The following is a 16,122-nucleotide window of genomic DNA, read 5'->3' as shown; positions in this document are numbered from 1 at the left end:
GCTGCCATAAACACTCGAGTGCAAATGTCTGTATTATAGAATGTCTTTTTTTCCTTTGGGCAAATGCCTAGTAGTGGTATTGCTGGATCAAATGATATTTCTATTTTTAGCTCTTCAAGATATCTCCAAATTGCTTTCCACAGGGGTTGTACTCATTTGCAGTCCCACCAGCAGTGTAAGAGTGTTCTAATCTCTCCACATCCACACCAGCATTTGTTGTTTGGGGACTTTTTGATAAAGGCCATTCTCACTGGAATTAGGTTATATCTCACTGTGGTTTTGATTTGCGTTTCCCTAATGATTAGATATGTTGAGCACTTTTTTATATGTTTGCTGGCCATTCTTCTGTCTTCTTTTGAAAAGTTTCTGTTCATGTCCTTTGCCCATTTATTGATGGGATTGTTTGATTTTTTCCCTTGTTAATTTTTTTAAGTTCTATATAGATTCTATATAGATTCTTCAGCCCTTTATTGGATGTGTGGCATGCAAATATTTTCTCCCATTCTGTAGTTTGTCTATTTGCTCTCATAGTTTCTTTGGCTGTGCAGAAGCTTTTTAATGTGATCAGGTCCCATTTATTTATTTTTATTGATGCTTTGATTGCTTTGAGGGTCTTCTTCATAAATTCTTCGCCTAGGATGAAGTCTATAAGCATTTTCCCAATATTTTCTTCTAGAATTCTTAAGGTTTCACACCTTAGATTTAAGTCTGTTATCCATTGTGAGTTGACTTTTGAGAGAGGTGAGAGGTAGGGATCCAGTTTCAATCTTCTGCATGTGTTTATCCAATTTTCCCAGAATCATTTATTGAGTAGAGATTGTTTTCTCCCATGTATATTTTTTTCTGCTTTGTCAAATATTAGATAACAACATGAGGATGGTTTTATATCTGCGTTCTCAGTACTGTTCCAAAGATCTATATCTCTGTTCTTATGCCAGTAGCATGCTGTTTTGCTTACTATAGCCCTATAATAAAGTTTGAAGGCTGGTAGACTGATGCCTCCCAATTTGTTCTTTTTGCTTAAGATTCCTTTGGCTATATGCGGTCTTCTCTGGTTCCATATGAAGCGTAGAATTATTTTTTCCAGATCTGTAAAGAATGATGATGGTATTTTGATAGGGATTGCATTAATTCTGTAGATCACTTTAGGTAGTATGGACATTTTAACAATATTGATTCTGACAATCCATGAGCATGGTAGGGTTTTCCATCTGTTTACATCTTCTACGATTTCTTTTTTCAGTGTTTTGTAGTTCTCCCTATATAGGTCTCTCACTTCCTTTGTTAAATATATTCCTAAATATTTAATTTTCTTTGATGATATTGTGAAAGATGTTGTGTCTTTGATTTGATCTTTGGCTTTACTCTTATTGGCATGTATGAATGCCACTGATTTGTGTGCATTGATTTTGTATCCTGATAATTTACTGAATTCATTTATCAATTCCAGGAGTGTCTTGGTTGAATCCTTGGGATTTTCTAGGTATAATATCATATCATCAGCAAAGAGTGAGAGTTTGACTTCTTCTGCCCCCATTTGGACAGAATTAATTCCCTTCTCTTGTCTGACTGCTCTGGCAAGGACTTCTAGCACTATGTTGAATAGAAGTGGAGATAATGGACAACCTTGTCTGGTTCTGGTTCTAAGTGGGAATGCTTTCAATCTTTCCGCATTCAGTATGATATTAGTTGTGGGTTTGTCATATATGGCTTTAATAATTTTAAGGTATTACCCATCTATGCCTATTTTGTTGAGAGTTTTTTATTATAAAAATGTGCTGGATTTTGTCAAATGCTTTTTCTACATCTATTGAGAGAATCATATAGTCTTCATTCTTGCTTTTATTTATATGGTATTCTTATATCAGATAATATAAACTTTAAAATAGCAAATGTAAAGAAAGACAAAGATGATCACTATATAATGGTGAAAGGAAAAATCTAACAAGAATATTAACAATTTTTAATATTTATGTACCCAACACAGGAATGCCCAGATACATAAAGCAAATACTGTTTGATCTAAATAACATGAAAAACAGTAATGCCATAGTAGCTGGGGATTTTAACACCCCACTTACTGAACTGGACAGATCCTCCAAGCAGAAAATAAGCAAAGAAACAATGGACTTAAACAGAGCTCTAGAATAAATGAGTCTAATAGACATCTACAGAACATTCCACCTAAATGAAGCCCAGTATACATTCTTCTCATCAGCTCACGGAGCTTTCTCTAAAATTGATCACATCCTAAGCCACAAATCAGATCTCAGCAAATTTAAAAAAATAGAAATTATACCATGTATCTTCTCAGACCACAGTGGTATAAAATTAGAAATCAATTCCAACAGAAATAGTTGCCACTTCACAAAGTAATGGAAATTAAATGATCTATTGCTTAATGACTATTGTGTCAAGGAAGACATCCAGATGGAAATCAAAAGATTCTTCGAACTAAATTATAACAGGGACACAAGTTATCAAAATCTGTGGGATACAGCAAAAGCATTCCTGAGAGGAAAACTAATAGCATTAAATGCCCACATCCAAAAGACAGAAAACTCACAAATTAACAAACTAATAAACTATCTGAAAAAGGAAAAGGAAGAGAAAATCAATCCTAATCCTAGCAGAAGAAAAGACACAACTGAGATCAGAGCAGAACTAAATGAAATCAAGAATAAAAGAACTATAAGAAGATTAATAAAACCAAAGTTGGTTTTTCAAAAAGGTAAATTGACAGCCCTCCTTCTAGATTGACAAGAACTAGAAAGGAAAGGACTCTAATAAACTCAATTAGAGATGAAAAAGGAGAGTTCACTACAGACATCAAAGAAATACAAAACATTATTTTTGAATACTATAAAAACCTATGTGCTACAAACCTACAAAACGTGGAGGAAATGGCAAATTCTTAGAAACACACAACCTTCCTCAGCTCAATCAGGATGAAATAGAATTCCTCAACAGACCAATAGCAAGAACAGAAATTGAAGCAGCAATTAAAAATCTTCCAACAACAAAAAAAGTCCCAGACCAGATGGGTTCACACCTGAATTGTACCAAATTTACGAAGAAGAACTCATACCTATGTTGCAGAAATTATTCCACAACATTGAGAAGGATGGTATCCTCTCCAACTCATTCTACGAAGCCAATATCACCTTGATACCAAAGCCAGGAAAGGACACAACAAAAAACAAAAACTACAGACTAATATTCCTCATGAATATAGATGTAAAAATCCTCAACAAAATCTTAGGAAACCAAATCCAGCACATCAAAAAAATAATTCATCTGAATAATTCATTCAAACTGAATCTAGCACATTAAAAAGATTATTGATCATGACCAGGTGGGCTTTATCCCAGATATGCAAATTTGGTTCAACATACACAAATCTATAAATGCAGTTCACCATATAAATTTCATCAGATTTTTAAGGTATATTTGCATTTTATTGTGGCCACCCCCTTCCCATGAACTGATCAAAAATAGTGACCTCTAAATAGAAAATCAAGGAGAAAGACAAGAGTAATGGGAATTGAATCTCTCTCTTTCTTAACAAGTCTACAGGCATTTTGAGAGATTGTTTTGAATATAAAAATTACTAAACAAAGATTCTTGAAAGAAAAGATACTTGGAGAAAAAAGTTTTTAAAGGCTTTAACAAAACCCCTGGGGGAAGAAGGCAGGGGAAGCAGTCATGATTATATAATAAAAAATTTTAAAGAAAATATTAGCAAATAGGATCCAATAATATTTGAAAAGTTTAATAAACCATGACCAAGTGGGATTTATTCTAGGAATCCAACTACGATTCATTATCAGGGAATGTATAAATATAATTTATTACATCAAGACTATTTACTAAAGCCAACAGGAAATATCATTGTTTGTTAAAACACTATAAAAGTCATTTCAGTTAAGACTGGGTATCAAATAGTGGTATCTGTTTTTCCTGGCAGAGAGTAAGAAACTAAATAAACATTTATTGAATGAATGCCAGGGGACAAAATCTTGAGTATGAATGAAATAACCTAGGGGAAACTGCACACATTTTAGAATATTAAAAGAAATTTTGAGCTAGTGGGGGAAAAACAAAACCCCAGGGAAGCACCATCACTTAAGGGGCTGGAGGAAAGGATTTTTGGCAACATCAAGAAATTTAGTGTTCTATTGCAAAAGCATTGAAATATTTAATATAAATTTTTCTTTACATCTGCCTTCTTTTGAGCCTTGTATATAGAACCTGTGTGTTCATGCTGTTATATTTCAAGTATGCAATTAAGACTGACTTATGAACTGGCATTTTAAGTGGAACATGAAAAGAATTTTTAAAGTGTTTTCAAAGTATTACAGATGTATATTTTTATTTGTGTATAATTGATAAAATAAATCTGTCTCTGAATTTCACCTTAATGTAATTATGTGGCCTCTCATGGGTGCATAGTTCTGATGGCACAGTATTGTTTGACAAAATTTGGATTTGAAGGAATAGTAACTCTAATTTTTTGATCTTATATGTATTGAGAGTATGGTTTGTAAATTAATATTTAGTACCTAGTAGCACAGGGTTTTAAAAAAATCTGTATTCCAGAGAGTATATTTTACTTTGGTTTTCATTCCTGTATGGCTTTTCAGGTAGTATGGAATTGTATTTATGTAATTTTATGATGTCAATAACTGTGGAATTTGCTTTAATTTGTGTAGCCTTGAACTATTTATGAAGTGATATTGACCTAAGTGCTCCAGAAATATATTTTCTTCTTGGCAAGAAATATAATTATAAATTGAAGTCAGAACGATTAATAATGTAAGAGACTCTTATAATGTAAGAATGGGAATGGACTATAGGTAAACAAATTATATTAATTTAGTATTGATCTTTAAGGCACTTGATTTGTGCCTGCATATCAAGCTGGAATATCTGCATTTTCTTCCTCCTGTTATCTAGGCATAGAGAATTCCCTGTTTGGCCATAACTGTAAGATATGGGTGGGTGTTTGTACAACAGTGGTGGATGACATGGCGATCTGAGCTGCTTGCTTATGCAGATTGTTTGTGCTCTGTTATCTTGCTCATGCATGATCTTGAGTACCACTTTCATCATATATTGTTAGAATTACTGATGACAGAACCAGCTCATGATAGAAAATTCTCAACATATGGTTACTTGATTACCCATGGTCAGGCATTCTATCTTTACCATAACCCAGTGGCATAGCAGAAGTAGAGGTGTATAATTTTCCACTGCAGATAGGTATGGCACTTGACGTGTATATGGAGTCTGCATTGTGATTCTTTCACGGTGGCTTGCCATAAATCCACATGCTACTTTTTCCAACAGTGATACCACCAATAACTATAGTGCCTACTGAGTCATATGGCCCTAGCTATAGGGCTGCTTGTGGTTTAGACTTGACCTACAGCAGAGTTACTTCCTGCCCCGACTGGAAAGAACTGGCAGCCTTTGATGTGTTCCAGAATATGGGCTCAAACAGTATTCCTAGAAGTGGAATACGCTGTCTTCAGAACACAAAGAAACGTAACAGATCATATGCTTTCTTCTTTGTAATGATATTTATAAGATGCAATACCTGGTCTTTTAATTCAGAAGATATCTCAGAATGTTCTTGACCACTGGACCCCCAACTTGTATGGAAGGTCTCTGAATATTTGTACATTTTATCTTCTACCCTTTGAACCATATTTGTCCTTTCTAGCCCTCCGTTGTATTAGTTATTCTTGCACATTTGGCCCCATTAGCATGATATTCTTAATGTAGTGGAACAGTGATGTAACACATGATATCCAACCAGATCAAATACATTTGGACTATGCTATGTCAAAAGAAGGGAGAGTTAATATCATTCTCAGGCACAAGTGGGAAGGTGTATTATTTTTCATTACATGTGAATGCAGACTGTTTTTGATCCTCTTTTCTGGTTAGCAAAGAACACAGTTGACAAATAAGTGGCCATGTTAATTTGCTCTAACAAAGATATACATCTTGCATGGTGGCTACAATTTGAGCTACTACTTGGTAGTAGGCGATTGCCATCCTTGAGGCTTTGTTTAATTTTCAGGGGCCAAACTGATGATTTAAATAGAGATTGGATGGGATCCATTATCCTGGCATTCTTTAGATTCATTAGGGTGATAGTTATTTCTGCCACTTACTCTCTCTGGAATGTAATAGTATTTTAAAATTTATTGTATTATCCAGAGGATAACAGTTCCAGAGGCTTCTATTATGATAATCAAGGACCAAATGTGGTAGGTGTTGTGCCATTTGCCAAGTGTGTTCATTCCAGTTATACATCCAGGGACTGAAGACATGATCACTGGATGGGTCTGTGACCCATGGACCCATTTTGATCTGGACCTTGTTCAGGATACCATTTATTTTCTCATCCCCAGAAAGGTGGAGCTTCAGGAGGGAGTTTTCAACAAGTAAATGAAACTGCTAGGTAACTTGATGTATTAGAAAGTATTGAGAAGAGATGTACACATCTGACAAAAAGTTGGGGATGAAATAGGAGATATACAGAAAATTAAGCAAAAAAAGTGAAAGATTGACCTGGGAAAATAAAAAGTTGTTTAAGAATGATAATATAATCATAGTTTGTATTTGCATGGGTTATCTGTGAATAATATCATATAATAAAAACTCAATATTAGCTGGATGCAGTGGCACCTGCCTGTTGCACCAGCTAATCAGGAGCCTGAGGTGGGAGGATTGCTTGAGCCCAGGAGTTTGAGGCTAGCCTAGGCAACATAGCAAGAGTCTGTCTCTAAAAAACAAACCAAACACTGAATATTGATCCAAACAAAATTATGATATAAACATACATGGAGGATGGAGGGAGTGGAAATATGTGTGTGTGTATGCCTATGAGCTAAATCTTCATCTAAAGAAGAAAGTCAGGCACATTTTCTGAACCTAAGAACTAAGCATGATAGTTAGAATAAGGAGGTAAATACAAAAAGAATATCTTTCTAACTATTTATTTAGAATTAAAAGTGCTTGCCTCTGTGATTCTGGAATAAACATTGGGAAGACAGGGAGCAGGGGATTTTTTTTGTGATAAGCCTTGTTAGATTATTTTTACTTTTGAGCTTTGCACATGTTTATATTAGTTAAAAATAAGAAAAAAGCCAAATTACAATAGTACAGAAATTAAATGATACACAAATTAGTGGGTCAGAGATAAATGTTAAAAAAATATCTAGGAAAACTGGTATGTGGGAATATACTTGGAAATGTCTGGAAAATATGGTATATGGGAAAAATTAAATTAGATGCCTAAAACATATGCAAAAATAAGTTCCAAACAGATTGAAGACCAAAATAGTAAAAGCTAAACTGTAAAATCTTTACAAGAAAATTAGATTGTCTTTAAAATCTTGAATTACAGAATAAAAGGCACAAATAATAAGGAAAACAATAAATTTGACCAGGTTGATGGACACACTTTCTGTAAAACAAGATTCCATAAAGCAAATGAAAAGAGAAGCCACAGCATGGGAGAAGGTATGGTGATGCATATAAAAAGCAAAGAATTAGTGTCCAGAATATTTAATCAAGAATTCTTTAAATTATTATGAAAAAGACAAAAAGCAAATATAGAAATGTACAAAGACTTGAACAGTGACTTCACAGAAGGGTAAAATAAATAACAGTAAATGTGAAAAGATGCTTGGACTCACCAGTAACTGGAAAAATGCAAAATAAAGCCATTCTTCAGATTGGTAAAAATTAAAAAAAGTCTAATAGAGCTACATTGCATGTGGCAGAGAGTGTGAAACAAGAGGAACTGTCACAGACAGCTGATATGAGTTTAAGTCAATACAACTTTTAATACTTTGGGGAACAAATTGGCAAAATCTAGTAAAATTGAAATTGTGCTTTTCTTAAAACTAGTAATTTTTCCCTTAGAAATCTACCTACGGAAACTCTCAAAATGTGCACAAGATGTGTATAACAGTGACTACACCAACATGACTTGTAATAGGAAAAATCTGAAAAAAGGCTAAGTGACCACTGACAGCTTAATGGATAAATATTTGGCATAGTTATAAAATGGAATGCTCTAGCATGGTAACACATAGTATCACATAAATCTATAAATTTAAATGAGTTGTTGAATTGACATTTTTCCAAATAAGATATACACATATCCAATAAGCACATGAAAAGATGCTCACCATCACTAATCATTAGGGAAATGTAAATCAAAACCATAATGAGAAATTACTTCATAACAATCACGATGGCTATTATCAAAAAACAAAAAATAACAGGTGTTGGCGAGGATGTGGAGAAATTGGAACCCTTGTGCATTGCTGGTAGAAATGTACAATGGTGCAGCCACTGTGGAAAACAGTACGACAGTTCCTCAAAAATTAAACATAGAATTACCATATGATTTAGCAATATCATTTCTGTGTATATACAAATGAATTGAAGGCAGAGACATGAATATTTGTGCAGCCCTGTTCATAGAAGCATTAATCAAAATAGTGAAAAGATAGAAGCAACCCAATTGTCTATAAACAGATGAATGTATAAACAAAATGTGGTATATATATACACACAATGGGATATTATTAGACTATGAAAAGGAAAGATATTATGACACATACTATAGCTTGAGTGAAACTTGTGAATCTTGAAGACATTATGCTAAGGGAGTAAGTCAGTCACAAAAGGACAAATATTGTATGCTTCCATTCATATGAGGTATTTAGAGTAGTCAAATTTATAGAGATAGAAGGTAGAGTGATGGTTGACGGGGGCTGGGAGAAGAGGAGAATGGGGAGTTATTGTTTAATGGGCACAGAATTTCAGTTTTGCAAGATAAGGAAAGTTCTATAGTTGGATGATGGTGATGGTTACACGGCAATGTGAATGTATTTAATGTCACTGAACTATGTACTTAAAAATCATTAAAATGATTAAAAAAGCCCAAAGCAAAAAACAAAAAAAATTGGTTGAACAAAATAAGCAAATTGCAGAAGGATCCATATGGTATGATACCATTTGTAATGGTATAAAGCTTCACAACTTATGAACAAAAACCTGTATATATATATCATAAGCAAAGAAACATTGAAAAGCAAATATGGGATAGTGGTTGTTTCCAGTGTTTCCAAAGAAGGAAGAAATAAAGAAACTTGAATTGGGGAGGGAGTACTCAGGAAATTTTAATCATATCTGTAAAGTTTTCTTTCTTTAAAAAATCTCTAGTAAGTATGGTAAAATACTGGGTTTGACAAATCTGGTAATAGTCCATAGGTGTTTGTAATGCTATCCTTTAGACTATTCTATGTGCTGAAAAAATTTCATCTGTCTTCAAAAAGAGAGTAGCTTATAAAATTAGAAGAAATCTTCAAAAAGCCCAATTTTTAGTTCATGCTTGTTTTTATTCTTTCAGTTCCTTTTCCTGACTCACTTCTTAAATGGTTGTTCTGAGTATTTTTTATAGTTCTCATCTTGAAAATCTGCCTTTCTTCCCTCCTTCTGCTTATTTGTGTTGGATGCTAGTCCAAATTATTTACCCTTTAGCCTCAGGTAGACTCAGGTTATTAGGTCATTGTCTTTTCTGGACTCCAGTGATCCCAAAATGATCTGGAAGATTCTTCCTCTTTCAATGTTGGCTTCTGGAAGTCCTACTCTTTCATCTAACTCTCTTTTCTGTTTAATCTCCTTGAAGCATATTTGGTTTTCTGTAATCCTGTTGTTAGAAAAACATAATCAATGGAAAATTTATTAATCAGTGGTCGTGTGTGTTGGGGAGTGTGTGTGTTGGGGTTGGGTGTAATGATTGAAATCTTCATCTGCCATAACTCATTAGCTATCTCTAACATTTCCATCTTTTTCCTTTTCAAAGCCTGTGCCCTTTATAGATCACCCCTCCTCCCCAAGTAGGAATAATCTTGCAGAATCCCACCAATATACTTTCATAATATCAAGAATTCATAATCCTAAATTATGGAAAAACAAAGGTAATCAAATGGATCTTACACAAATTGCTTAACTTCCTGTAGGTCTAATTTTTGGCTTCTAACATAAGGTAATACCTGCTCAATCAACTTCACTGGACTCTTATGAAGATCATTTTAAGTTAAGTAGACAAAAGCATTTTGGAAGTTTTATAGTACTACCCATATGTAATACATATTTCTTAAATTAACTCTAACACGTAAAATTGGCAGACTATTAATCTTCATGCATACACCTCTATAATAGTATTTCCTAAAATGTGATATTCAGAGCATTGACTCTTGGAATGTTCATATGTATTATGTAAAAAGTGCTTTTTTGGACAAAACATTGGGAAAACACTGGGTTAAATAAAGTTAAGTTAGGTTTCTGTACCTTTGTATTCTCTCTTTTTTGAAATTATTTAATAATAGACAAATATACATTGTGAACTAAAGAGAGAGATTATCCACACTAAGGAATACCTTTTTGGGGAGGGATTTGTGTTCCTTGGAATATACTTTGAGAAATACAAGTCAATATGTATTTTGTCATTCTCAGTTTTTCAGCTTCATTTTCTAAACTATGATTTTGGTTTTTATAATTCTTTTGATCTTTACTAGGAAGAATATTGAATTAAAACCAAATTTTTCTTATTATTAGTGTTATAGACATGATTACTTAAATAGGAAAACAATGATTCATTATAACTTCAACTTTTACAATTAACTTTATTTAAGATTATTTTCTTGTTCCATAAGGGCTTCTATACTACCTAAAATAATTGATTTGTTTTTAAAAATCTTGTTATACTTATGACCTTTTATTAAATACCAAGGCTTGCCTTTCGTTATGACATGTCCAAGAAGACAAAATCTGAAACAGTGTCCTGTGAGTGTCCCTAGTCACTTATTGCTGAATTATTTGAAATGTCAAAATACGTTAGTATTTATGTCAATTTTGAGGTTATATTGAAATGATACATATTTTTCCTGTTTTCCTTTCCATAGTTTTTATATAGCTCATGGATTGTTTTTCACTTTTTATGTAGGTTTTGTAATTGAAATCATTCCTCTCTACATAAAAAAGCTTTTCTTTTGAAATATCAAATAATTAATGTGATTTAAATGTTTTATTCTGATGATTCCATTTTCAGGCATTCTTTCAGTGAATAGTCTATATACCATTTACTTTTGTATGCATACATGTAACATTTGATTTAGTATCTAACTTTTCAATAGGTGTGCCCTATTTGACTTTCATGTGTTTTACTATTTGAACCTTGGTATGTTTAATAAAAAGATCTGTCATTGAAATTATCTTCCAATATAAAGTACACCTAATTTCATTCCTTTCTTTTCCTTTATTCTTATATACGTAAAATTATTTGTGAGAATTTTAAGCAAGAGTTATTTTTATTTAAGGAATAATGCTAGTTGAATAATGATGCTAAGTTATAGGTCATGGAAAATTTGAAAGGCATTTTTTTTGCCTCCTGATTTTAAGTATTATATCTTTAATTTGACCAATTATTATTTTATATTTTTTGTCTTAGTTTATTCATTTCATTTCATTTATTGTTTTTCTGTTTTCTTTTTTCTAGCTTGTGATGAATGGAAAATATTACCAAAACCAAATCTTCATAGAGATGTCAACAGATTTGGACACTCTGCAGTAGTCATTAATGGGTAAAAGAAGTACATTTCAAATTTTTAAAGGGTCAAGGATATCGATTATAATATCCTCATAGTCTGGTATTCTTTTTGAAAATTTTCATTGGTACTTAATGGCACTGGATTTTATATATCCATGCTGTGCCATGGAACACATTTTGGTTCATTAGTCATATTCTTCATTCTTTTTGTTTCATATATTTAAGAGGTAGGGTGTAGTCCAAGAAAATGTGCTGAGAGATAAAACTTCAGATACCCTTTTAAGCCATCCTGCCTTGTTTCCTTTTCCAGAATTAAGGATTGACTCTTCTTTTAAAAATATCAAGCTGAAATGATAGGCTAGCTCTGTATTTCTATCAAAGAGAACAAGGAAAGTGAGAAAAATTAGGTTCTCATTTTGGTTTTGTCATTAAAGGTGTGATTTTTGACAAGTCTCTTAACCTCTCTGGACTTTAATACTCTTATATCCATTGGGAAATTGGACTTGATCAGTAAGTTACCTACCCCCTTTAAGTTAATATAATTTTTCTATTTCTATAGTAAAAATTTAGCAATTTGGACACAAGTGACAGTAAACAATATGCTAGCTAATTCATTAGCTTAAAATTTGTAATTCAGAATGATCTTTTACCACCTTATCCTAATTATGTAAAAATTCTGTACTATTATCACAAAATGATTTAACCACAATGAAACTGTGTAACTCATGTCAATTGGCTGTTAAAACATAATAAATAAAATTCAGTGTGAAATATAAGACCTCTATTTGGTTGAGTTTCATTTTACTTTTTTACATGATAAAAGACACTCTTGAGGCATTTTTTTGACCTTTTCCACTTATTATATTAATAACATTTCTAGAAATAAAAATTATACTGTTTTGAGGGTGTCTCAAACTTCTTTGGCACTGGTTAGCATTAATTTAGTATTGTCTAGGCTTCTCTTTCCAAATTTGAAATTTTGAAAATCTTTTTGATTATTTTACTCTTGGTCTTATTCTTTTAAAAGAGTAAAATACTATAAGACTTCTATGTCTAATTTCTAAACTCTATGACTACATTCAAAAATTATAATTCTAGATAGCAGTTCTAAAGTGTATCTTAATTATCTATGTGTAGCTATTATCTATTTCTTAAAACATTGTTTCCTACCTTATTAAAACAGTAGTTATTTTTCTAATTAAAGGAATATTGTGTGTAATCCTTGTTCCTTTTCCTTTCTTACATTAACACTAAAATAGGGGTTTTAAAGACTTAATGTTTTCTTAATACATGAAGATTTAAAGAATATTTCACATTTTACCTGTAAAGTCTCCAAGAAATCTTATAACAATTTATTTGATGTTTTCACATCATATTGTATGTTAGAAATATGATTTTAAATAACAGTGCTCATATGTATTTAAAAATAATATAAAATATATACTTAAATTTACATTTATTTTTAAAATTAATTCATCACACAGAAACTTTTGATATTGTTTCTTCAGGATTCTTGTTTTGTTTTTCATAGGTCCATGTACATATTTGGGGGATTTTCTAGTGTTCTCCTTAATGATATACTTGTATACAAGCCTCCAAATTGCAAAGCTTTCAGAGATGAAGAACTTTGTAAAAATGCTGGTCCAGGGATAAAATGTGTTTGGAATAAAAATCACTGTGAATCTTGGGAATCAGGGAATACTAATAATATTCTTAGAGCAAAGTGCCCTCCTAAAATAGGTAAGGTTTTTTACTTTTCCATCCTTTGGGTGACAAAATTTCTGTATTACAGAAATAAAAATACATTCTGCTTATAAGAATTACCTTAGTAGCTTCAGAAATGAAAAATTTATAATACTGTAATTAGGAATTCTAATGTTTGAACTTATCAATGATTAAAAATTTAGTATCTTCATTAACTATTTTTAGTTTTATTTTTGAAATCTATATAGGTTTTATATATAAATATTTTATATGTAACTTGGTCATATAAATGAATTATTTTATAATTTAAAAATACTTTCAAATACATCCTTTCTAAGAAATATTGTATACTTCAAAGAAACAAAATGAGGTAATTTATTTTGCATTTGTTATTTTTTCTTCCTGAATTATTGCCAAGCCACACCATAAAGTTAAAAAATCTCCTATCATTTGATAACCAATGTTCTAATTTCATATTCTGTATAGAATGGTGAATAAATAAATCAAAACTATGAAAAATTACACTTAATATTTAATTAATTAATTAATTATTTGGATAAAAGTTATTCACTTTAAATGGGTGAGGATTTTCATACATTTTTGATGCTACAATTAATAAATGTATTTTCAAATTTTGTTTATCTATGTTAACCCAGATATCTCTAAATATCTTTATCAAGAATGATAAGCAATTAGCTCTGTGATGTTTTCTTTTGGATATAATACATTTTGCTCAGTAAAGTATGTATAAGTCCTTTCCTCATCTCCAAATGTATAAATTTAAAATGGCTATAGGATCTTTGTGGATTGAATAATTAAGACAGAGGTAAAATATAATCTAAAATCCTGTAAACACAATTAAACTACAAAGTCGACTTTATACTGGAGAACTTATTTTGATGTTGAAGGTCATTTTATTTTTTTGGTTAAAAAATTTCTTAGTGGTTCTTAAATAGATATTTATAAATGTGTGAATTAAGAAATGTAACATTTTTTAATCCTGGTATGTTCTGTCTCCCATTTGTATTATAGCTGCTGCTGATGACAGATGTTACAGATATGCAGATTGTGCCAGCTGTACTGCCAATACAAATGGGTGCCAATGGTGTGATGATAAGAAATGCATTTCGGCAAACAGTAACTGCAGTATGGTTAGTATTTATGGGTAAATGATGATATAGTTAGTGTTGCTGCTTTATAATCATTAGCTTACTATTTAACAGCACTGAATAAAAAAGCACTTTACACGTTAAGACATTCAGAAAATATGTAGGGAATCATTCACTTCTTGGTAAATTTTAATGTCAGACTGTAGCTTTTACTCAATTTTGTCAGTTTATATTCCATTTTGAATCCAGTAACTTTTACTTCTTATCATGAATGAGACTGGAAAAATTTTTCCAAAACGGATTTAAAAAAAGACTATAGGTATAAACATTGTCTCTGTGCTGATAGCAATAGGATTATATATATATATATATATATAGGTATTGGAATAATTTCCACTGGATTCCAGTCAGACATACATTAATGGTAGTATGGTCTAGTGTTTTATATACATACTTAGTATGTAAGTTTAACCTGAGGTTAGTAGTGGTTTCCATTTTAACTGTCTTTAGATTAGTGATTCTAAACTGGAGACACTTTTGTCCCATAGGGGACATTTGGCAATGTGTGGAGATATTTTTGTCTGTCACAACTATGGGGCTGCTGTTAGTATCCAGTTAGTAGAGTCCACGGATACTGCTAAACATTCTACAATGCATGGAACAGCCTTCCTACAACAAATAATTATCTGGTTCAAAATGTCAATAGTAAATAGTACTGAAGTTCTACTTTAGATGAAGAAGAACTGTTAAAAAAATGTTAAATTAATATTTATGGTAGGTGAAAATGAAATTAAGAGCATCAAAAATTAAGGTTTTAAATGAGTAGCATCAAGACATCCCATGTTTTTTAGATGCCAACAAATTTAAAGGAAAAATTTTAAAAGTAGTATTTAGTAGGATTCAAATTCTCTTATGGATACTGATAGAATCATTTTTATATGCTTAAAAATGGATAAAGTTATTTGTGATTAAAAACAAGCATTGGGTGATATTACCTTTCCAAAAATGTTTGAAAGCATCATATTATATGCACAATCATCCACATCTTATAAGTGGTTTATTAGGTGTATCTGATTCAGATATTTTACATATCTACTACTAGTTCATGCTGTGGACTATCAGTGCTCTCTTTCTCCTGGAAATAGAATCATTAGCCTCTTAAATATAATCAGATTAGTGAGCCCGTTCCAGAAACCCACTAGGGGTGGGAAACCTGCAGCTACCTTAAGTGTGGCCTTTTGACTGAATCCAAATTTTATAAAACAAATTGGTTATTAAAAGGGGTATAGCAGAGAATGATGAAGCTTTTCCTGCCTCCTTTGGTGCTTAGAAAAGAATAATACTGAAATCAGAAGGTTGCAGGTTCCTCACCCCTGTGTGGCACCAAAATCTGTATGTCAGGATTTTCCAGAGAAACAGAACTGGTAGGAAATCTGTCTACCTATCTATCTACCCACAATGAGATTTATTATAAGGAATTGGCTCACATAATCATGGAAGCTGCAAAGTCCCATGATCTGTTGTCTGCAAACTGGAGACCCAGGAAAGCCAGTGGTATAAATGCTAGTCCAAGTCTAAAGGTCTGAGAACCACAAGCATCCATGGAGTAAATTCTAGTCCAAGGGCAGAAGACTGATGTCTGAGCTTAGCAGTCAGGCAGAGAGAAAA

The 16,122-nt window shown here is 32.0% G+C and overlaps 1 protein-coding gene across 1 annotated transcript in view; it reads left to right on the top strand.

The window, feature by feature from the left end:
- The window catches only part of ATRNL1 (attractin like 1), a 541,384-nt gene that overhangs the window by 110,310 nt on the left and 414,952 nt on the right, over positions 1-16,122 (top strand). The window contains exons 11-13 of the mRNA XM_045568085.1: positions 11,591-11,675; positions 13,173-13,381; positions 14,378-14,496. Of these exons, the coding sequence (XP_045424041.1) occupies positions 11,591-11,675; positions 13,173-13,381; positions 14,378-14,496 (413 nt within the window). The remainder of the gene's footprint in view (positions 1-11,590; positions 11,676-13,172; positions 13,382-14,377; positions 14,497-16,122) is intronic.

This window comes from Lemur catta, chromosome 14, assembly GCF_020740605.2.
Source record: "Lemur catta isolate mLemCat1 chromosome 14, mLemCat1.pri, whole genome shotgun sequence".
Taxonomy (NCBI): domain Eukaryota; kingdom Metazoa; phylum Chordata; class Mammalia; order Primates; family Lemuridae; genus Lemur; species Lemur catta.
Note: the sequence above shows the minus strand (reverse complement) of the source record. Positions and strands in the feature narration are given on the sequence as shown.